The sequence below is a fragment of the Rissa tridactyla genome, chromosome 1 (genome assembly GCF_028500815.1).
Source record: "Rissa tridactyla isolate bRisTri1 chromosome 1, bRisTri1.patW.cur.20221130, whole genome shotgun sequence".
Lineage (NCBI taxonomy): Eukaryota > Metazoa > Chordata > Aves > Charadriiformes > Laridae > Rissa > Rissa tridactyla.
The window spans coordinates 216,542,543-216,565,882 of NC_071466.1; the positions used below are offsets into that span (position 1 = coordinate 216,542,543).

At 42.9% G+C, this 23,340-nt stretch overlaps 1 protein-coding gene across 2 annotated transcripts in view; it reads right to left on the bottom strand.

Annotated features, from left to right (window-relative positions):
* CHCHD3 (coiled-coil-helix-coiled-coil-helix domain containing 3) overlaps positions 1-23,340 on the bottom strand; it is a 176,415-nt gene that overhangs the window by 23,209 nt on the left and 129,866 nt on the right. For both annotated transcript variants that reach the window (XM_054191301.1, XM_054191293.1), the window contains exon 6: positions 10,313-10,383. In XM_054191301.1, the coding sequence (XP_054047276.1) occupies positions 10,313-10,383 (71 nt within the window). The remainder of the gene's footprint in view (positions 1-10,312; positions 10,384-23,340) is intronic.

The window sequence follows — 23,340 nt, forward strand, 5'->3', positions numbered from 1 at the left end:
TGGGGATAGAAAGAAGTAGTAATGCTCATGAGAGCAGGATTCATGGCGCTCCCCTGTTCAAAGCTATATGAAAATGTACATTCTGGTGCCTTGGTCAGCTCCTAGAGAATGGAACTGCTTAAGAAACGAAGTTATATTTTAAAAAAATGAATTTGTCTTATGCTGGAAGTGCTACTGACAGGATCCACAAAGAAAGACAAAATGTCACTGCTTGCTTCTAGTTAAGATGGAAACCAAAAGTTTGGGGACCATTATGACCTCTTACCTGTAAATGAGACCCAAACCCATCACGTCACTGAAAAAATATATACTGTATTAGGAAGAACGGCCAATAGGGTTTGTGTAAAAAATGGCAGTCATTAACCACTTAATTCTAGACTCAGATTCGGCACCGCTGTATTACCCCGCTGACCTCAGTCAAGTGCCCTAACCCTAAAGGGGTAATTGTATGCACTTATGTCACATCTATACAGGTCCTTTCGTTATTTTCATTACAGTAGCACGTAGATGAACTAATTAAAGCTAAATTTACACTAGGCAGGCAATTTGTTAGGCATTCTAATACACAAAATGCACAAATCCTAGGCAGAGCTATAAAGGCTTCTCCACGATCCAACATCCACGTAGCACACGTGTTGCCAACTGCCGGCTGCACGATTTTGCTCTATTCAACAAAAAAATTAGACTTAATCAAGTGCAACCTGGCACAATTTTATTTATTCGTTTGAGCAGGGCAGAACGACAGCAAAGAAATGAACTTCCTCCTTTATCAAAAGAGAGGAGCGACACCCCGGACACGATAATCGCGTGCCACCTCCCAGGTACCACCCTCCCAGATGCCACCAACTGGAGCAGCCCCTTCTCCGGACGTTGCCAGCTGCGGCTCTGCGCTCCGCCTTGCCAGTATCTGTAAGGGGTTGAGACACAAACACGTGAGACCAGCATTAAATAAATGGAATCCGGTTCTGGTACCAGCAGCATTTCTGCTCTTCTGATGTTTTTGAGCAGAAGGATTTGATTTTAAAAATGTAAATGGAAGAGCAACAGGTTGCTGGGTGAGTGTTGGAAGATACGGAGATGCTTGTCCAGGCCTGATGGACACATTGTGCTGAAACCCTGACTGGTAACTAAGGTCCAAATCTGATCGAAATTCATCTCAATTTGGATTGCCCTAAGCAAACAGGAAGATAAAAAGCAAAACTGGAAGACAAACTGCAATTAAAAGTGGTGTTCTGCTCAGAGAAGGAGCTTTTAAAGCATACCTGCTCTCTGCATGGCTAATGTCTTACCAACTTCCCATAATAGAAAGAATAAATAAAATATTTTTTACACCGTTTAGCCTTTCAGAGCTACAGAGTAAGGCAGGTCTAATATACCCACCAGATGCCATAATTTTCAAGTCCAGTAATAATTTTTACTACCAGCAATTAAAGAAAAAAGTTTTACTTTAGAACTAATCTCATGTGAACTAGGAGGCAACAAGACAGCCTAACTACTTTCTGAGATATCTTAATACTATTTTTATAAACCTTATTTTCTGAGCATGACAGCGCTTTGCAACAAAGCATATGATTTAATATTATTTCCCAAAATGATTAATGTATATTTTGGCTTTACAACGGTGATTCCGCCTAGATGGAGTCTAAGCAGAACGACTGCCGTTTATTTTTTCCCCCTGTTTTAGCCCAACACTACTGAAAGGGAGGAGGAAGAAAAAAAAAAAAAAAAAAAAAAAGGAAGAACTGGTTAATTACAAGTAGCAGCAAATGAGCTGTAATGGAGGTGTTATGAATGTAAATCAGTGACGCCTGATGCAGCAGCAGCAGCAGCAGCAGCATCTGTGCGTGCAGCTTCCAAAGTAATGAGATCGCGCTGATGTCCTGGCATCCCGCTTTGATCACTTCATCTTGTTCAGGAGCTCTGATGGGAAAACAAAGGTCGGTGGCACTGACCTCCCTTCCCGCAGCTTGCGCACGCACAAATATTAGCGACCGATCAAGGATTGCTGGTTTTCCACCCCGTGATTCCGGAACGGATGGTTACATAGTTGGGGGCCTTAACTAAACAGACAGCGCAAGCTCCTGCAATATGAAGTGTCATGTTCTAACATGTAGAGGTAATTGGCAATTCATTCTTCACCCTGTAACCAGAAACAGGTGTACGCTCCTTAAAAAACCCATACCATCAACTCTGCAAAACGCACTCCCTTCCAGAGAGGCTTGCCGCTGTGTGCTGCAAAGTGGGGGCTGTGAGATTTGTAGGCTTTGATCCTACAGATGGCTTGGACTCATAAAAAAACATCCTTAGAAAAGGTATTTGTAAATCTCAGCAATAGAAGATTACAAAATACAGAACAAATTAATATTAAAAAGAAGAGACTGCGGGTTTTAACCTTCCTTGGTTTAATACTGTAATTGGGAAATCATTTACTCATGTTTATACAAAATCCCAACAAAGGATGCTTAACGTATTAAACCGAGAGGCTTTAGTCCTTGAAAGGGAGCAGGAAGCCAGATGCACCGCTGCAGAGCGTTACATGCCAGCTACGGCGTGCGGAGCCCGCCCTCGCTGGTCGCGAGCGGCTCCCGAAACCGCAGCCAGCAGCAAGAACTGCCCTTAATGAGTGCATCCATCAATTTTCAGGGGACGTGGTTGATTACCAGGACACAAAACTAGGGAACACGCCAATTTAACTGTTGGCCACTGACGCGTGAAGGAAGAGTTTCACTCACTGGCTTTCGTAAGGAAGTCTATAAAATTACTGAACGTGTCTATATAAGCAACTACAGGAACCCTGCGGTGTGCTGGAACACGAGCACGTGCTTTCCCCTTCAACCCATCAACCAGCCTCACCTGAAGAGGAAAAGGACATTCATATAAAGAGGACGATGCCCACATGGTTATCCTACTACAACTATAACTATACCCTACTCTAACTGCCCTACCTTCCAGAAAATCTTTTGTTATTTCAAGTGCTCACTCCTATCAAATAAAAAAAATCCTAGTCATGACTTTGTGTTTCACTAAAATGAATTTTAAGATGGCTTTCTCCATTCCAGACCGTTAAAGTACCTGAGTACCCTGAGAGGTGCTTTAATGAATGTACCCACAATTTCTAGAAAGGAAACAAAAGGGCGAGAAGGATTATGGCAAACATGGAAAGAATTGGTTTGGCCTTCTTAATCTTTGTGCTATGTAAATTTTGAATAATGGATTTAAAAAGTTAATATAACTCTCAAAAAAATACATTCAACGCTTCAAACCTATCTCCTGACCAAATAAGCACATTTAAAGTTCACGCCGCAGCTCAAATATTTCAATCAGAGCACACATCCCCATGCAGACTCACGATTCTGGGCTTCACAGAAAAACACACAGCTCTTACGCCAGGATCCCCTGCTCCCACTTCCTTCAGAACGAATCTGCATCTAGCTAAAAAGGGCACAATTAATATTTCATCCAGCTCTGTTGAGTACTCTCATTCCTAATGGACCGTATTGATCAAAGGAAGAAAGTTAGATATCGCTCTTGCTGTAGGGAGAACTGAAGTTGTCATTTAGGAAGCGATCATCATTTCATAGGTAAATGTACTGAATGAAGGGTTTATAGAATGTTGATATTCTAAAGCTGTTCAAAGCTCTTCTACATTTTTATAGGTTGGAGAGCAACCGAAACAGGGGTAACTACTGACCACCACAGCCCCTGCCTCAAGCCAAGCTGCTGAAGCAATAGGCAACTCAACCTGAAAGGCAGAAATACGTAATTCCCGCGTCGTCACGCCGATTCAAAGGCATGCATAAGGCGTGCCTGGCGTAAGGGGTTTCTCTCGCCAGCCGAGGGAATGCCGTACCAAAGCAAAATCACGTATAAAGAGTCGTAGTAGAAAGTCAAACACGTTGCTTGAATGAGCTGTGCCACAGCAGCCCTCGGGTAAGTCTACCAGGACCAAGCACTGGCTGTAAGGAACGAGCAAAGAAAACAGATTCTGTTTTATTCCTTTTGCATTCAAAAAGGAACAGGATTTTGGACGGACGAGATAAATAACAGAGATGGAAAAGATTTGTAGTCTCTTTATCAATTTCTCTTCCTACCTGAAGCAGCTCTACGCGCTCTGAATCCAAACTGGTTTAAATCTAAGAGAGGTGACAGTATCACATCCGCTCTGCAAAACACCATTTACACTTTGCGCGTTAAGTGTAATGCTGTTAGATATCAACAGCACTGGGTAAATCAACAACATAAGCGATTCCCACCCTCTGCACGGTGTCAGCACAACTGTGCAGCTACGCAGCGACGCAGCCTTGGGGAGCAAAAAGGGGATGGGCTGGAAGAGTAGAAGGAAAGAGAAATAAGACCATTTCATTACCTCTACTGCTAAGAAAAGCTCCATGGTTCAAGCTGAGTTGGTGGTATTTAACCCTGTGCGCTCCTTCTGGCACGATGAAGTAGATGTGGTCTACCTTGACTTCAGCAAGGCGTTCGACATGGTCTCTCGCAGCATCCTCATTGGGAAGCTTAGGAAGAGTGGGCTAGATGAATGGACAGTAAGGTGGATAGATAACTGGTTGAAAGACAGAGCTCAGAGGGTCGTGATTAGGGGCACAGAGTCTAGTTGGAGGTCAGTGAGGAGTGGTGTTCCCCAGGGGTCAGTACTGGGTCCAGTCCTCTTCAGTATATTCATCAATGACCTGGATGAAGGGACAGCAAGTTTACTGATGACACAAAGCTGGGGGGGGTGGCTGACACTCCGGAAGGCTGTGCCACCATACAGAGAGACCTGGACAGGCTGGAGAGTTGGGCAAAGAGGAACCTTATGAAATTCAATAAGGGCAAGTGTAGGGTGCTGCACCTGGGGAGGAATAACCCCATGCACCAGGACAGTTTGGGGGTGACCTGCTGGAGAGCAGCTCTGTGGAAAGAGACCTGGGAGTCCTGGTGGACAACAGGATGACCATGAGCCAGCCATGTGCACTCGTGGCCAAGAAGGTCAATGGCATCCTGGGGGACAGCAAGAAGAGTGTGGCCAGCAGGTGGAGGGAGGTCATCCTCCCCCTCTGCTCTGCCCTGGGGAGGCCACACCTGGAGTGCTGTGCCCAGTTCTGGGCTCCCTGGTTCAAGAAGGACAGGGAACTGCTGGAGAGGGTGCAGCAAAGAGCTACCAAGATGATGAGGGGACTGGAACACCTCTCTGATGAAGAAAGGCTGAGGGATTTGGGTCTCTTCAGTCTGGAAAAAAGACAACTGAAGGGGGACCAGCTTACAAATCCTTAAAGGGTGGGTGTCAGGAGGATGGGGCCAGGCTCTTGTCAGTGGTGCCCAGCGACAGGACAAGAGGGAACGGGCACAAACTTGAGCATTGGAAGTTCCATCTCAACATGAGGAGGAACTTCTTTGCTGTGAGGGTGGCAGAGCCCTGGCACAGGCTGCCCAGAGAGGTGGGGGAGTCTCCGTCTCTGGAGACATTCCAAACCCTCCTGGACGTGTTCCTGTGCCACCTGCTCTGGGTGACCTTGCTCTGGCAGGGGGTTGGACTAGATGACCTCCAGAGGTCCCTTCCAACCCTATGATTCTATGACTTGCAAACATCCCGGTCCTACGCTCCTCAGCGGGATGTTGTGGATAACTCGGGACCAGCGTCTCAAGCCATAACACGTGAAAAAAGAATTCAAGAATGCTACCAGCAACAGGATCATCAGGGCAAACAATACGGATACAACTGTTTCATGACAAAGCACTACACATACACGCTATATTTGTAAGAGCAAAGATTAATTTCAGGATGTTTCTATTTAGAGCCCACGGCCTTTGGCTGAGCAAAGGGAGCTCAACGAGAAGGCAGCAAGTCTGCAAGGCTCACCCCAAGGATTTCCGGATAGCCTCCTATTTTCTGTTATCGGAAAAATACCGTGTAGTAGTTCACAAATAATTCATAATCTGTACTTTTAACTTTAGTTTTTAAAAGCAACTAAGACTAATTAAGGTAGCAAAAGGAACTGCTAGAGAACTGAAAGTTTCTCACCAGTGGGCCTGCACCAAGCAGAGACAAAGCAGAAACTATTTGCCTGGGTATCTCCAACACGGATTTCGACATTACAGTAGCATGTGAGTACAACGTGATAGTTACTGAAGATATTTGCATTAAGGAACTATCAATATTGCTAATTTACAGCATGTGCAGAAGAGCCCCCTTAAAAGCCACCATATGTGCCCAACATCGGAAGGGTAACGAGAACAGTGAAATAAACCCTCACCTCCCTGGTCTCCGTTTAATGCTGTCATTAAAAAGCTTAATTTCTCTCTATACTGCATTTGCTTTCAATGTCCGGAAAATTGGCATCGCTGCTTTGTGAGACAATTGTATTGGAAGATCGAAGTGTCGCTGTTACTCATTTAACATGGCTTCGTTACAAACTTTCCCAGCTCCACTTCCCGGTTCAAAAGAATATTCGCTGGAACACAACTTAAAGGAAGAACTCTTCACGTTTCTATGTACCTACAGATAACCATCAAACACAACCGTGCTTTAAATTTTATTTTCCGTAAACATTAATAAACCAAGCCTCGTGATGCAGGAGTCACCGATTAAAGGAGGACATGATATCGATGGTTTGTCATTTATTCCCACTGACTCTATCCCAAATCAAACCCCCCGCTGAACATATTTTCAAGGCTGTAATAGCCCGTTGCCTGGCTATCGCCGAGCCCCCACTTCCATCAACGATCAGAGCAATGGAAACGATCGGGGATCCCGTGAAACGTATTGATTTGGTTTGTAAAACTGTTTTTAAAACCTCTCAAACATGTGAAGATTGTAGCATGTGAAGCAGCCTGAGCAAATCCCAAACCTTTCTGTGTTTAATAAAACCAGCTCCTCCGGCTCCCGAGAGGCATTCCTCCTGCTGGCCAGGGTCAGAATCAAAAGTCTCACAGTAAGGGAATAAAGCCATCAAAATCTGCAATTCAGAATAAACACCCAAGCTTCCAGATGAGGCAAAGAATCCTCCGTGATTAAAACTGTTAGCGCTGGATAATTTCATCCACGAGTCTATCGACATACACACGCAGATGAACTCTGCGTAGTGACGCATCAGATCCAGAATTTGGCTTCGTTGCAGACACAGGAGTTGAGAGGTGACACCGAAGTGACACACTGAGATACCGGGGGAAACCTCACCCTTGCTTTGCTTGAAAAAAACCCCCAAAACCCAAAATGGCCCCGAATTTCCTCCCAGTCTCTCTGGCTGGGGACGACGTTTTTGCCACGAAACCAGCAGGAAGAAGCAACTCCAAGTTGTCCACGCGAGAGCTGGGGAGCAGGAGAGGAATGGCAAAATATTTTGGAAAAAGCACCACTGCACAGCTATAAAGTCTGTTATCTACCACAAGGAATCAAAACCCACAGAAGATACAGTAAAAACATTTATTTTAGGCGGAATCTGCCCTATCTCTATTCCTAAATTAATAATCAAGATGTTACTGGCTCTAGACACCACGGGGGAATAAAATGTCACCACCGCAGCTGCCAAATTTCCCGCTACCAGCCCTTCAAATTAAGGAAAAAACCCACACAATACAAATGTACAATTTGATTAGTTAAAGTTCAAATCTTTGCCCAAAGCCCGGCTCTTCCTGTAATATCGCATTCTTTTCTTCTTGTGTAAACTTCTCATTATAACAGAGACATCTTCATAATATAATAATTCTGGTTATAATGTAACTGTGGGTAACATAACTCCTACATTAGAAAAGGCAGCATGCTCGAGTAATGTTGTTTTAATGTAATTTGTGTACTGCAGGAACTGCCCGAACCTGGTCATTTAGGATTTGATCAATGCGAATTAGTGTCTTAAAGAGATGAACCATTTGATAATTCGGAATTTGATCAATGTGAATCAGGACCTCACGGAGATAAAACATTTATCATGAACATTTGGAATATCAGTCTAATCCGGGCAGCGCTGGAGAAGGTAATAAACAGGCATCAATAAGGACTGCAGACAAAGTACAGAAGACCTGCCAGTTCCCCGATACAAGTCCATGTGGGATATTTGGCTTTTTCCCTTTTAATGGGGCGAATTATCCCTACAGACAGACGAAGCCACAGCTGATGTAATTTCAGGGACTAAATGGAGGAAGGGAAAGGAAAATCCAGGAAATATTTAAGTAATTATCCACTTCTCTTTGCTCTTCAAAGTGATGTAGCTAAAAAAGGTAAAGAAGTACAAGTTCTCTCAATAAAACTTAGTAACTAATTCTAGACGTGTTTAAAATAAAGAGAGACCATTTCGTAATAACACCACAATTAGATCTATTAATCTCGCACTTAGAATCTGAAATCGCACTGACACGCAGCACATCGGTTTATGCATTAACAAAATTTAGCAGTTCAACCTTATTTAATTCTTCTTTTACAGCCAATTAAACAAGCTCTTTAAACACCATTGCTTGAAACCCTGTCCTCAATCCTCACATGCAATTAAACTGAACGTGAGAAGTGCCTGGTGACACCAAAAGAGCATCATCTTTAGCTTTCACTAAATCATTCATAATTTATCCATCGAGTTACATACAAAAAGGCAGCGATAAAATAACATCTGCTGAGTTTAAACCTTCAACAAAAAGACGCGGCATTTAAAAGGATTTTATATAAGGAAAACTTCTAAATTATAAAGTACTATTGATATTTCATGCACTTTATCAAATCTACCGCAATTTATGTGCATACTTCAGACACCTTTTTCTTTTCATAATGTTTTCCTATTGTTTCTTCAAGCAATGGACCAAAACTAATCAAAAAGCTCCAAATAATTTTTTGGGAACTTTGGCTTGAAGTGCAAAGAAAGCACAGTAATTTCAGTAGTGGCATTACAGAGGAGACTAGTCAAATAGGGGATATCTCTTTATACCTTTAGTCTCTAGAAAATTAAGAAAAGACCAATCTCATCAAGTGTGAGGAATCTCTGATTCCTTCTCCAAATCCCTCTTCATTAAATACTCTTCGGCTTACGCAGAAAGACTGAAACATCCTTCAAAATGGTTTTCTTGAAATTCTTAGATATTGCCTGATGCTAAGGACTGGCCCCCGCTGTACCTACCAGCTCCATTTGGGTAAAAAAGAACTCAAAAACACTTGATCATTTATATGTTAGGAGGAAAAACCCCAAACCCAAAGCCATTTCCCATTTCTGGCCACAATGACCACCTAGGGCCATCAACTGGGTCTTCAAACCACAAGAAAATCTTGTTTTGGAATAATGAAAGTCAGATCAGGCGATAATGACATTTCGAAACCTGAAAATAACCCCCTGTAACAGAAGAAGGAGAGACACCCCCTCGACAGGAATCTCATTGCAGAATGGCTAACGACACACCAGGCTTCCCGTACGTAATGGGAAACCCTCCAAATTACGCGTACATCAGACCTTGAGTCAATGGTCACTTTGTCCCTCTTCTTTAAGGGACAGATGAATTCAGCCCTCAATACACTCTGCACCATTGACTGGTACAAAGACCTCACACATCCACTAGAGAATATTTAACAATTTGTGCTATTAAGAGATAAAATGATTTATATCTTACAATTAAGAACTTTATTTATATCATTATCAGTTCGAAAAGGCCTTTTCTCTTCTTGCTCATCAAAAACCAAACCAAAACAACCAAACAAAAGAAAATCCCTCCACAAACCTAAAAATCGTCACAGAATAATTCATTCCACGCAGCATTTCTTGGTTACTGCTGAGACTAAAAGGTTGTAAAAAGTTCTCTCTGTGTCCTTACTAAAATGATAAATGGAACCTTCTGGGTAATGGATGAAGCAGCAGAAAGGGAAGAGTCCAAGGCTAAGGGTCAGAGTCACTTTGATCCATCAATTACTATATCTTCATTTAACCATCCTCAGGACTAATCAAAATTATTTAATTTGACCTTCACTGTTAAGGGCAAAGTGAAGTTGCTAATTTAAATCCTTTCACATCCTGCAAGCACAGGATGAATACCATTGTAATGCAAAGTTGGAACTACCTTTTCAGTGCTCCATTAGAGAAAAAATGTTAAGGAACATATTTTTAGAATATTTCACACACCTTATCAAGTATAAATTAATTAGTACATTACTAACTGTGCACCCAATTTCTATGCAGCTTATGGTTCCTATACACTGGCTTCCAAATTCCTCCAAATTCTCTCATTTCAATAATCAGCACAGACTGATAGGATCTAGGATAGGGGGAAGGGGAACTATTGCGAATTTTAACGTGGGTAAGAACCCTGCCAGCTGCCAGGCTCAAAAACAACAGTAGAAAAGACTTACTTGAACCGAGCTGACACTTCATCGGCAGCTTTTTGGTATTGCTCCGTGGTAACTTTGTAGAACTGGGCACTCTGGAAAGTTAAAAAAAAAAAAAATACAGATTTCACAGAATATCATTTATATACCTGCTAATATCAAGTAAACAATGCTAATTTGGACATTTTAACCATTTAAGTTGCTCCAAAACCCAGCTAAACCTAACCCTCAAATCAGGTACGCTACAAAGTTTCAGTGATGACTTTTCTTTGGGTGTGTTTTTAAATAAGCGCGTCCTCCTGGTTCCGGAAGGTTCTGCAAAAGAGATGGCTCAGGGAGGAAACCGTAAAGAGACATGGGGTAAGAATCACACATTCAGTAGCTGCTGCTGCTGGAGCCTTTTGAAGCTTCTCCATTAGAACAAATACAAATAAAATCGAAATACCGAATCCTTACTTCTTTGCGTGCCCCTGTTTGTGTTACACGTACATCCCCATCTAGTTTGCAGGTGACACTTGAGTCAAACTTCAAAGTTGCACAATAAATTAATTATGGCTTGACTTTCTCTTTTGCTCTTTGCCTCGATAATGCCTCTCACAGTGAGTTATTGTCATATTCCAAACTTCCAGGTCATTTCAATCGGTTGCTAATTTTAATTTTTCAAATCAGGCAGCTTCGGAACATATTTTCATCTCTCCTAAAGCCAGGAATGACTTTCGCTCAGTGCCACCAAATCATTTATTTCCAAAACGCAGGCAAGACAAGACTGAATCATCGAGCAATAGAACTTCCCTATACTTAAAAATGGCAAAGTTTCTCAGTGGGACGCAGGATATTCAAAGACAAATCACTATAATGTTGTGATGCTTCATGTCTAGATAATATATACTTGGTATTTTTAAGGAGGTTTTTATAGCCTTAGCACAGTTGGACTTAAGATGTAATAGCTAAGGCACCTGGCTTCACAGTTGGAGGAATAAAGAAAAGTTAAAGCAGTCCAAAAGTTCTCTAAAACCATTTTTCTCTGAATGGTGGGGCAAACCGGTCGCAGAGACGTAGAAAGGTTTTGTCGGCACTTGCAAGAACTCTTCCGTAGCTCTGCAGCTCTTGAGTCATCCAGCATCCTGGGGAGTCACGTTAACATGGCAACAAGACTCTTACAATCACACACTGTGTCATTACATAAACCCCATTCCGAATCCTGATTTTAACAATCTACCTATTTATACCACGGTTTAAAGCTAGTCGTGCCACAACACTGATTTTGCACCTTAAAAACATTTAACATACATGGTTGGCACAATGCAGTCCATGGAAAGCATCATTCCGATTTTATTTTGGGTGAAGTAAGCATATAATAACAATGTAGTAATATTTAAGACACTGATGTATGAAAAAGCAATGTGCCTAAAACATTGTTAGGGAGAAAAAACAAATTACAAACCCCTGTAACTGGAGAGATCACTCTTTTGTAAAACTCAAAGATGACATGGTCTCCTTGATCATTGGGTTAGTAAACATGTCTCGAGCAATATTTATCTGTGCCAAATTATGTTATGAGGAATTCAGGCAAGATAGCCCACTACGGCGAAAACACTTGATGGGAACTCCGAAAGAAGCAGCACGATCTACAAAAATACAAGGAAAAAACCAATTTTCCTTTCCATTTGAGGATCTCATCTTCTGAGGTTATTCCTTGTGAATGATAATCCTGTAATGTACAGAAATCACTTAAAAGAACACCAACTCCAGACGCGGGTAAAATTGTATTGCAAGTCTAATATTTTACCACAAATCATAACAAATTGTGTAACATCCACTGCAGTCAAAGGTCACGCACAGATCACAAAGAGCACGGTGGTCTACTGCGCTCCTGCTTCTGAGATTCAGACCTAATAATTCATTTGTACTGGAATCAAGGCTTCCACGCACGTGACTTGGGGTCATTTATTTTTTCATAAATCATTGTTGGCCGGTAAGAAAATGAAAATGAAATCCTCCTCACACCAGTGACCCCCTTGCATTTAGCAATCTCAGCTGCCCAGTGAGAGTCCCATCCAGGTTGCTGGGACGCAGATGAAATCAATGGGGATGCGATTAGACAGCAGACGGACTGCGGTGGGAGTGCGGACAGGTCACCATTTGAGATGATGAATAGCTCTCTATCATCCTACAGTCCCCTACGATGCTAACATTTACTATAATCTTATTTGGGCTGCGATTTATCTTTCTTTCGCCTGATCAATAAAGATGAACACAACAGTTGTAAGGATCGATTGCAATTTTTTATCATTTTCAAGCATGAAGGAGCATTTCTGACACAAAAACAATATTCTGAGTGTACTTGTTCTACTTTTTAATTGCAGTTCAAGTGATCAACTGAGCTGCTATATATGCCAAGAAGTTTTAATCCCACAGTAGACTCAAGCTATCAAGAAATGATTTGTTATCTTAGATAAAGTGTGCCGTGCTTCTTGGATCGGATCTTCCTTTGAAATTCACTCAGGTTCTCTTTCAGAGATATATTCTCTATAATCCAGAGATGAAGTTTCATGTTAGAAGTCCCCCCTAATCCCCAAGATAAGAATGCAGTGGTCATTTCTCTAAGCACAGGAAAAAATGGTGCTATAATATAGCACTGCTAACATAAATAATTTCCTCAAGTCTCCCGATAAAGTTACATATCTGTATTTACATTGTCTATATGATGTACATGTTCATGTGCTGTTCAACTCAAAGTGGAGGAAAAAAGCTATGGTCCAATTCTCAGGTTAGCAGTGGTGGCAAACTGTCAGAGTAGCTCTGGATCAGGCCTGTGGACCTTCACGAGTTCCAGCAGATATTCCAAATACAGCTGTTTTCTCCCCAAAGTGTACACGGACAGGGAGGAGGGAGGAAAGGGAACAGAACTGCAACACCACTTACCATTCTGCATCAAGCATTGTGTGCGTGAACATACAAACCTCGGCTATTTTTATTACATTCCATATATATACTCTCTATATATATTCCTAGGATTCTTTTAACTAAGCAAGCCACTAAAATAGTAGCAAATACAACAACCAAGTTCCCTTGTATCTCTGACTTGAGTCCCTCAGGCATTATAAAACAGTAGAGTTACACAGCATCTTCCCCTCTTTAAAGCTTTCTCTGTTGCTGTATAACAAAAGGATGGTTTTCTGTAGACCTTTACAGTCTCCTTTGTTGCCAGAAGCACGAAAGTGCAGGAAGCGTGTTACAAAAGACGCTAGGAACTTCCAAGAGGGAACAGACGCGTCAGGGTTATGGCATTTAATCATCATCCCAGATTATGTAGAAGGCGCTATTTCTGTATCTGTTACGAAGTCCTTGCACTGTGTGGGCATGATGCTTGGCTTCAGCATCAAAATAATGTGGTAAATTTGGTTCTTGATGACTAAACCTTAGCTTCTTCAAAGTCAAGTATCTAGTCTAAACCGATCACTGGGGTGTGCTCCAGAATCACAGAGGTTGCCGGCTAGGAGATCCCACCCGCCTCACAGAGCGTTCAGAATGACAGGAATTACTCTATCGCTGCCGACTCAATGGGGGCCTGAATAACTAACTCCAAATAGGTGATTAATTTTAAAGCCGCTACAGTTGGGGAAAATTAAGTCACTTGTATAGGTTCCTCATTTGCTGTCTGCTTGACTGAAGAAACACTGCCCACCTTTGCAACAAAAATTGATGTACTGGACCAGAGCAAATGCTCATCCAGCTCAGGACTTGGGCAAGTATTAACAGCCCACATGTAGGATGAAGAGCAGAAGAGGCTCTGGTGATGCTGGGTGATGCTCCAGCACATACAATGACTAAAATCTAGTCCTAAAGGTATGCCCCAAACTGCACCGTGACTGTCAGGAGGGACAAACCCAGCCATGCGAGATGTGAACAGCTGAACAACCGTAACCAGTAGGTAAGAGTCCTGTTTCCAACACATAAAATGCCAGAAGCAGCTACAGATTCCAAGACATCGTGCCTTCCCTACCTCTTACCGAGCACAAAAAATACCTGTGATCATTAGTCACCATGCTTTATCCATAGCCTTAACTATCATCTTCCACAGGAATTAGGGAACTTATTTCCATTTCTTCAATATTATAGGAATGGTAACCCAGAAAGGCCTATGAGTAACTAGTAATTTTTCAAAGTTTGATTGTTGTGAAATAAGTAACAGATGTCATACACACTGAGCTGCATATTGAGTAAGTAGAGTCGTATGGGGGAACCTCAACAATTACATGAGCAGGTATGGGGACACATAAGAGGTTCGCATCAACTGAAGAAGCCCCCTGCCTTCTATGCTGACTTCGTTCAATTTGAGTTTAGCGCTTGGTTATTCTTTCAGCAGAGAAAGCTTAAAAAAGAAAAAAAATCACAATGAAGAGCAAGCTGAAGGAAGAGAAAAAAGAAATCCACCAAATGCTAGAAATGCTGTGATGTAAAATCACAACACCGAGTTTGCATCATTTGGAAATTATGATGTTTAAGATCCCCAATGTAGTACTCTTCTACCTGAATTAATAAAGCATAGAATCATAGAATGGTTCGGGTTAGAAGGGACCTTAAAGATCACACAGTTCCAACCCCCCCGCCACGGCAGGGACACCTCCCACTAAGCCAGGTTGCTCAAAGCCCCGTCCAACCTGGCCTTGAACCCCTCCAGGGATGGGGCAGCCACAGCTTCTCTGGGCAACCCGGGCCAGGGGCTCACCACCCTCACAGCCAAGAATTTCTTCCTAATATCTCACCTAAATTTTCCCTTTTTCACTTTAAAACCGTTCCCCTTGCCCTGTTGCTCCCCTCCCTGATCCAGAGTCCCTCCCCAGCTTTCCTGGAGCCCCTTTAGGGACTGGAAGGGGCTAGAAGGTCTCCCTGGTGGAGCCTTCTCTTCTACAGGTTGAACCACTCCAATCCTCTCAGTCTGTCCTCATAGGACAGGGGCTCCAGCCCTCGGATCATCTTCATGGCCCTCCGCTGGACCCGTTCCAACAGGTCCATGTCTTTCTTGTGCTGAGGACTCCAGAGCTGGACACAGGACTCCAGGTGGGGTCTCACCAGAGTGGAGTAGAGGGGTAGAACCACCTCTCTCGACCTGCTGGACATACTTCTTTTGATGCAGCACAGGATCCGGGGGGCTTTCTGGGCTGCCAGCAAACATTGCCGGCTCATGTTGAGCTTCTCATCCACCAACACCCCCAAGTCCTTCTCCTCCGGGCTCCTCTCAAGCCATTCTCCACCCAACCTGGATTTGTGCCTGGGATTGCCATGGCCCAGGTCCAGGACTTTGCACTTGGCCTGGTTGTACTTCATGAGGTTTGCACGGGCCCACCTCTCAAGCATGTCCAGCTCCCTCTGGTTGGCATCCCTTCCCTTCAGCGCGTCGACCACACCACACAGCTTGGTACCAGTAGGTAGCATGAACTTTTGCTGGCCAAGCTCTCTTACAGGGGAGAGAGATTCCCAACCGCTATCAACCTCTCTGCTCTGTTCTCTGAGTCCAGACAACTTATTCTTCCATTACTCTACTGTATTTCCTACCCTGTATCTCCACACGAGGAGACTCTTCTGTCAACTGACTCCCGCCTTCTCACAGCCTCTTTAAGTTTCTTCCACATGTGACTTTGATCTAATTGACCTGAATAGGACCACAACATGTTAAGTTTTTTAAGTGCTTATGGCTCAAAGATAACACATAGGATGCGACCAAAGCGAGTGACAAGTAGTATCTTCTATGCCTTTCACCTAGTACCCTTCTTTGAAAAGAAAGACTGGGATTTGTCGTTCTTGGGGAAGAAGTGCTTTTTTAAGAGCTACCGTCAAAAAAGGGAACAGAGAGAAGCGTAGGCTGGCATTGTGGAAGAGAAGCTAAAGAAAAGAGGACATGAATTTTAATTTTAAATCCATCCAATTTCCCCTGATACATACACGGAGCCATAGCAAGTATAAATAATACTATAATTCAGGTACAGAAAAATGAGATCTAACCACGGACAAAAGTATTTTCATCCTGTTTGCCCCTGAAATAATCTTCCCCAAACAAAAGTAAGAGCAGAAGCTTCTTAAAGAACATTGTGGAGGAATAGGAAAAGAATTATTTTGCTAGACAGATCTGATCTCAAAGGCCTGTGTGAGAAAATAAATTCCTACAGAACCTCAGAAGGTCAGCTGTTTTGTCTGCATGTGGGACCTCAAAGTACAAGTGCATGTTTTAGTCTCTGCTGAAAATCTTCAGATTCTCAGCCAGATAAAGTTCTGAAAGATCTCGTGTCATCCAAGCTGATAAAAGGTTATCTAAAGAACCAGGAGAACTTGAGAGCCCTGATTTAATTTCACTAAAGACACATCACCTATATGCACCGTTTTATTACAAATGTGCTGAAACTGTTTTTACTGCAGACATACCATGACTTCTTTTTGCCATTGAATTTTTTCTTTTAAGCCCCTTGCCTCTTAAAGCCCTGAACAGATTCAGTATGAGAGTAACATTCATGCAACCTATTTAAGATTTTTTTTTTTTAATTTAATAGTTATGTAGTTAACAGTTTATTTGACAAAGAAAAAGACGTGTGACTTCCATACAAAAGAGACAAATCTGGCCTTTGCTTCACGGTAGTGCTGTGAAAGACAAAAATGAGCACAGCTTGACTTCAGAGCAGCTCAGCACCTGCTCCACCCACCAAAGGAACGAAGAGCTTGGGCTGTTTGGCACCTTTGAGAATCAGGGGAGAATTTTTAATTTAAAGACTTCTTTTTCCTTGTCATCCTCCCCCACGGAAGGACTCAAAGCATCGGCAGGCAGAGATTATCATGTTCCCTGAATGGCAAATTTGAAAGTTTTCTTTGCCTCTTTTTAATCCATTTCTGCTGAAGTTCAGCTTTCTTTTATCCCTTAATTGAACTTCTGGCCATTTTATCTCAGTATCTTTTAGAAACCCATTTGTGGATAATACGAAGCATTTTGGTTTATTCATCCTGTTGACACGCAGCCTGAGATCTATACGGCCTTAAAAGAGAAGATGTCCAAAGCCAGAAGGAAGGAATGGCTCTTAAGCCTATAGAGTTGCTTCACAGACGTGAATCCAGCCTCAAGACTTCCACTGCCTGTTCAAGGCCAGGTTGTACGGGACTTTGAGCACCCAGGTCTACTGGGAGGTGTCCCATAGCAGGGGGGTGGAACTGGATGATCTTTAAGGTGCCTTCCAACTCTAACCATTCTGTGATTCTATGGTGCCGCAAAGTCGGGACAAAATGCCAGCCACGGCCACCGCTGTCCAAAGAGACCTACCACAGCACTTGTGCGAAGGAAACCCATGCAGGAGTGTGTTATGGGTACTGGAGGGGGACCACAACCTGTTGGAGTGAGTCCAGAGGAGGCCATGAAGATGATCAGAGGGCTGGAGCCCCTCTGCTGTGAGGACGGGCTGAGAAAGTTGAGGGGGTTCAGCCTGGAGAAGAGAAGGCTGCGGGGAGACCTTCCAGCCCCTTCCAGTCCCTAAAGGGGGCCTACAGGAAAGATGGGGAGGGACTCTGGAGCAGGGAGGGGAGCAATAAGATGAGGGGTAACAGTTTTAAACTGAAAGAGGGGAGATTTAGGTGAGATATTAGGAAGAAATTCTTTCCTGTGAGTGTGGTGAAACACAGGTTGCCCAGAGAAGCTGTGGCTGCCCCATCCCTGGAGGGATTCAAGGCCAGGTTGGACAGGGCTTTGAGCAGCCTGGGCTGGTGGGAGGTGTCCCTGCCCAGGGCAGGGGGCTCAGAACTAGATGATCTTTAAGGTCTCTTCCAACCCAAACCATTCTATGATTCTATGAAAGGTGTACGATCACTAGATCATGCCTCAGTGTTACGCCAACTATTATAAAGAAAAAGGCCAGATTAACTCTTCGAAGAAATAGCGTTAAACCAGCCAGCCGTGCCTCATCTGTGAAGCTGCCAGTGAAAGCAACAAGTGAGCAAAAAGAGGAGGAACTGGGGAAGGGCAAATAAAAAGAGAACAAGACTACCTACCATGGTATGCATACATTCCAGTTCCAAATTATATTAAATGACAGCTTTATACATCTATGACAATTTTTATGGCATCTTTATTTGAATTAAAAACCTCTATTTGTCTCTGAATTGATTTTAATAAGCTGTGGGAAAACCAAGCATATAACATCATGCAGATTCCGAAGTACTACTGCATCTTTATTCTACCTCAAATGCTATTAAAATGATATATGAATGAAGTAATTTCTCCTGAAATTTCATCAGATCAGGCTTTTGCTTGAATTTTTAGATAAGTTATTTTTTATAGAAGGTATGACTTCTCTCATTTGGTCCAGCTGCACTACTCAGCCATTTGTTGCATTTTTCGACTCCAGAGATGAAACGAAGGATGTCCAACTCCGCATTCAGGGAACGTACGTAATGCTTATGACTTCTGCTCTTGTTGGGGTTTTTACACGCTCTTACGAGCTCATTTCTGAACGAGGGGACTGACTGCCTTTGGGATTGTTTTGCCTTTGTCAGAACCCACTGGATGGACCAGGAAGTTTTCTGTACCTGTCAGAGGGCTGAAAATAATAATAAGGCATTTAGCTTTTATGAAAATCTATTCAAATGAAGCATCTTTCCATAAAAGAATGGTTGCTGTCCAAAGCAAACCAGATTTTCAATTCTGAACTGCAGCACAAAAGCAACTTTCAGAGAAGCACCCAACAGATGCCTTGATGGGAGACTTCAACTGCATAACGAGGATGTCCAGGACAACTCAGAAACAGTCAGACTGAACATGCACGGAGAGATCAGGGGACGTGCTTTCACAGCAGAGGAGAACTTCTTATGTGCAAGAAGTGGGAAAAGAAGCTGCAAGGCAGTGAAAGAGAAGACAAGCTGAAAGAGAAGCCCCAGAATTTTAAGATAACGATCTGGGATCCTGGACTGAGCCTACAGAGGCCATCCGGATGGTAAGGAAGTTAAGGCTAAGACCGATTTTCAGGATTTTGGTGGAGTTTGCCTAAAGCTACGTATTTCCTGTGTTGGCTCAAATTCAAGTGCAGTTCCCTCTCTTCTGCCCTTTACTCCCAAGCCTTTATAAAACCTCATCTCCCCGTTATGTCCTGGCTCTGGCCCAGAGTGACCCTCTGACAGAAGAGATGCCTGAACCATAAGGGATTGAAGGGAGGGCCTTGGACCCCTGTGCCACCACGTTCCTGTTTCTGCAGAGGGATAAAAAAGCAAACAGGTATCCAAAACACTGCTGAAGATGCCAGAGAACGAGACAGTCCTATGACCTACTCAAACAAAGGAAACACAGGAGAAAAACATGCTGCATATCTTGGCAAAATGTTCTGCCAGAAGCCAATTCACTTCCCAACATCATTTGGTTTCATGACGTGCGTTTGTTGAAGAGTATACATTCAGTATGCAGTAAGTGGGGCGAAGCACTTAACTCAGTTATGAGCAGAAAATGGGGAAACCAGCTTTTTCTTTGACCTTTTCTTTTGAATTTCCAATCCTGTTTTTCAGGCAACACTAAGTAATACCTTTAACTGCAACTATTAACGTCTCTAAAGTTTCTCCCAAGATATGCTTCACTTCACTTTTCTGCCCTAGCAGAACATTGATCTCTAATTTGTTAACACTCAGAGCTGCCAAAGAAAATGAAAACCTTTGTGGAAAGGACAAATCTATTCAAAGTTCTTACAGCTATTCAGCCAAGCATCTAATCTGCATGTAATTGTAGTACCGTCTTTAATACAAATGTTCTCAATCTTAGAGATGCACGTGTAAATGCACAACTATATTTACGTCTCCCGCTGATGACAAGATGCCTTATCTAAATGATTTTCAAATTTCCTTCTGTGTCTCACCCCTTTCACTGTTACACATTATAAATTACCATCTCCCGAAGGTACCAACGGATATTATTTCTCCATGTCCTAAAGCAGACTTTCCCCCCCAAAATGGCACAGGAACTTGGCAAGTTGCCAGGTGTCCTTGAGGCACATAGGAATGGGTATTGCTGCTGCCAGGGGGGATGCCCAAGAACTGTAAATTGAGGAATCCTTTCTCTCCGTGGCATCAGAGAGATGGAATAACTCATAAAGGATTTAAAATCCCCATTGTTGGTTGCTTTAATAGAATCAATTTTTAAATACTGGTCCAATGGGTCACTTATAGAATCACAGAATAATTTGGGTTGGGAGGGACCTTTAAAGACCATATTATCCAACCCCCTGCCATGAGCAGGGGCATCTTCACCTAGATCAGGTTGCTCAGAGCCCCGTCCAACCTGACCTGGAATGTTCCCAGGGATGGGGCATCTCCCACCGCTCTGGGCAACCCGGGCCAGTGTCTCACCGCCCTCAGCGTAAAAAATTTCTTCCTTATATCTAGTCTGAACCTTCCCTCTTTTAGTTTAAAGCCATTACCCCTGGTCCTATCATATCCTTGTCCTGTCACCTCCTAATATGCGTAGCAAAAGCCACACCACAGGGAACTGCATCAGCTCACAAGCAAGCTAGGATCAGCATCTGTCTTGAATGACTGTGGGTTATGAGGACACCCCAATATTTTATTTCAATATATGATATTTCATTGAAATATATATCATATAGTCATATAGACATAGGCATAGACATATATCATATGTCTATGGTATAGACATAATGTACACAGACGAACATTATGTCTATATCATTAAAAAAATACACATTTTTGATACGGCAGCACAAAGTCAGCTTAGCTTAAGTCTTCTGTTACACTCACGCATAGCTGCAGCTCGTCTGCTGCACGAATACCTCTTACAAAGCCTAGTGGTGTTAAGAGTCTCAAGGGAAGACAATTTGAGCTCACTCACAAAGCTGCTGTTGCAAACTTGTAACAGAGACAGCTCTGAGTTCAAGGCAGCTCTTCTATGGACTACGGCAGCCATAATTTTAAGATCATGTTGCTCATCCTCTGCAGTCAGAGGAATGATCTGGGAAAATCACTTTAAATGCCACCTGTTTCAAACTCATTTTGGTCAGCTGTCAGAGGCAGGCAGATATCCCATTAAAGTGGCCGAAAGAACAAGAGAAAATCGCTTCTGTGAATTATGGGTGAAAATTTGGCTGGACCATCGGGCTCCACCTGGAGGCCAGCTACACGTAGAGCCCCACAGGGGTCTATACCGCAGCCATCCCTGTTTAACATCTTTACCAGTGACCCAGAGATGGAGTGGATGCTCACCAAGTTTGCAGGTGACAAGAAACTGGGGGCACACACCCTACAAGGAGAAGCCAAGGGAACATGACTTGTTTAGTCCAGAGGAGAGGAAGATCTGGGGGGACCTAACAGCAGCTTTAAAAGCCCTAAGAGAAGGTTATCAACAAGAGGGAGACCAGCTGTTTATTGATGCGCAGTGGGAGGTGGGAGAACAAGAGATAATGGTTGAAAATCAAAACAATAGAGGTTCCAAATGGATAAAAGGAAAAATATTTCCCTCCAAGGATAACTAAGCAGGGGGACAGGGATCCGAAGATGTTGTGGTATCTCCAGCCTTGGAGGTCGTCAAAGATCCAGCAGGACAAAGCCCTCAACAACCTCACCTGTCTCGGTATTGATCCTGCTTTGAGCAGGAGGTTGGACCTCCCCAGGTCCCTTCCAGTCGGAATAATTCTACGAATACGTATACTTACCGTCAGTGATATATCTGATATCAGAATGAAAATCTCTTTTGGCTTGTAGATGTGCAATCTGCTCTGCAGCTGTATGTGAAATTCATCTTGTGGCAGAAGCCCAACATAAAGAATCACAGATTAGCTATATCTTCCTTCAAATAAATGGAAAGTAGCTGGGTTTAGCTTTGTTTATTAGATCTACCACTATCACTGCTCAGTGAGATTGGTTGCCTAAGGGCATAATGAGTGCGAGATTACCATTTTTTGAAAAGCAAAATGCTGTCACAAATAACACTTATGCGCCAACCCTCAAGAGATCAAGAATAAAGTTCTTGAAAGAAATTCTAAAATATTCCGTCTCTCTCAATCCAACAGCCCTGGCAACAGCATCATCCCACAGGCTTGTTCCTGTCCCTATGTCACAGCGTCAAAAAGTTTTGTCTTTTTTCTTCTGAGCTGGTATAGGGTTGTGGTAACTTTCTCAGGTAACTGTCTCAGCACAGCCAACGCCGATACGACGCTGAGACTCAAGAACAAGTTTGATCGATACCACCAGAGCCCTCATACCGTGGAATTACAGGCTGCAGTAACCAAGTAGGATGAGCTTATTATTTAGGACTTTAATATTTGCATTTGGTGAGACCATCAAACTTTTTCCACTGTTGGAGGAAAAGCTTTTGACGACGTCAGGATCAGCAAGTCAGTAAAGAAGAGGTGAATATGGAGAGACCATCCTTTCATTGTGCCAAGTTCAGGATCCACGTCAAACCACCTACAAGATATCAAGGTAGAAAGTCTTTCGGTCGCAAAATATCAACTGCCTGACAGCTGATGCTGTACCACAAGAGCTAAGCAAAACTGTAAAGAACTACATATCAGTAACAGTTTTTGGCGATTATGAAGTGACTAAAGCACTTCAAGGACGGTCGGTTGCGGCTGTTTTGAACACCACGTGTGCGCAGTGAGGAAATATCAGGACTGGTACAACAAGAATGCTAAGGATACAAAAAAATTCCTTGGTGAAAAACATTGTATGTATTTGTTTAGATGACTGGTTAAGTACCTGTATCCAAGAAAACTACATTTTACACTTAGTCTAGATTGAGAACTATGCTCATACTTAGTGAAGCAAGAAACGAAACGAGCTCCGAGCACGTTTAAATCAAACTAATGTGAGAATTTTTCAATGCTCTTACAACAGTGTATCCCCGCAGACCCATTCTGTTTGGAAACAGCCTTTCTGAAAGAAATGCGGCCAAAACTAAGGCAGGTGGCCTTCTCACTCAAAAACCTGCTAAATAAAAACTCCAGGACCTATGAAAAAGAAACCGATTAAGTGTCTCAGCATGCCACAGTGCAATCATTAGCACCAAATACATTGCTTCG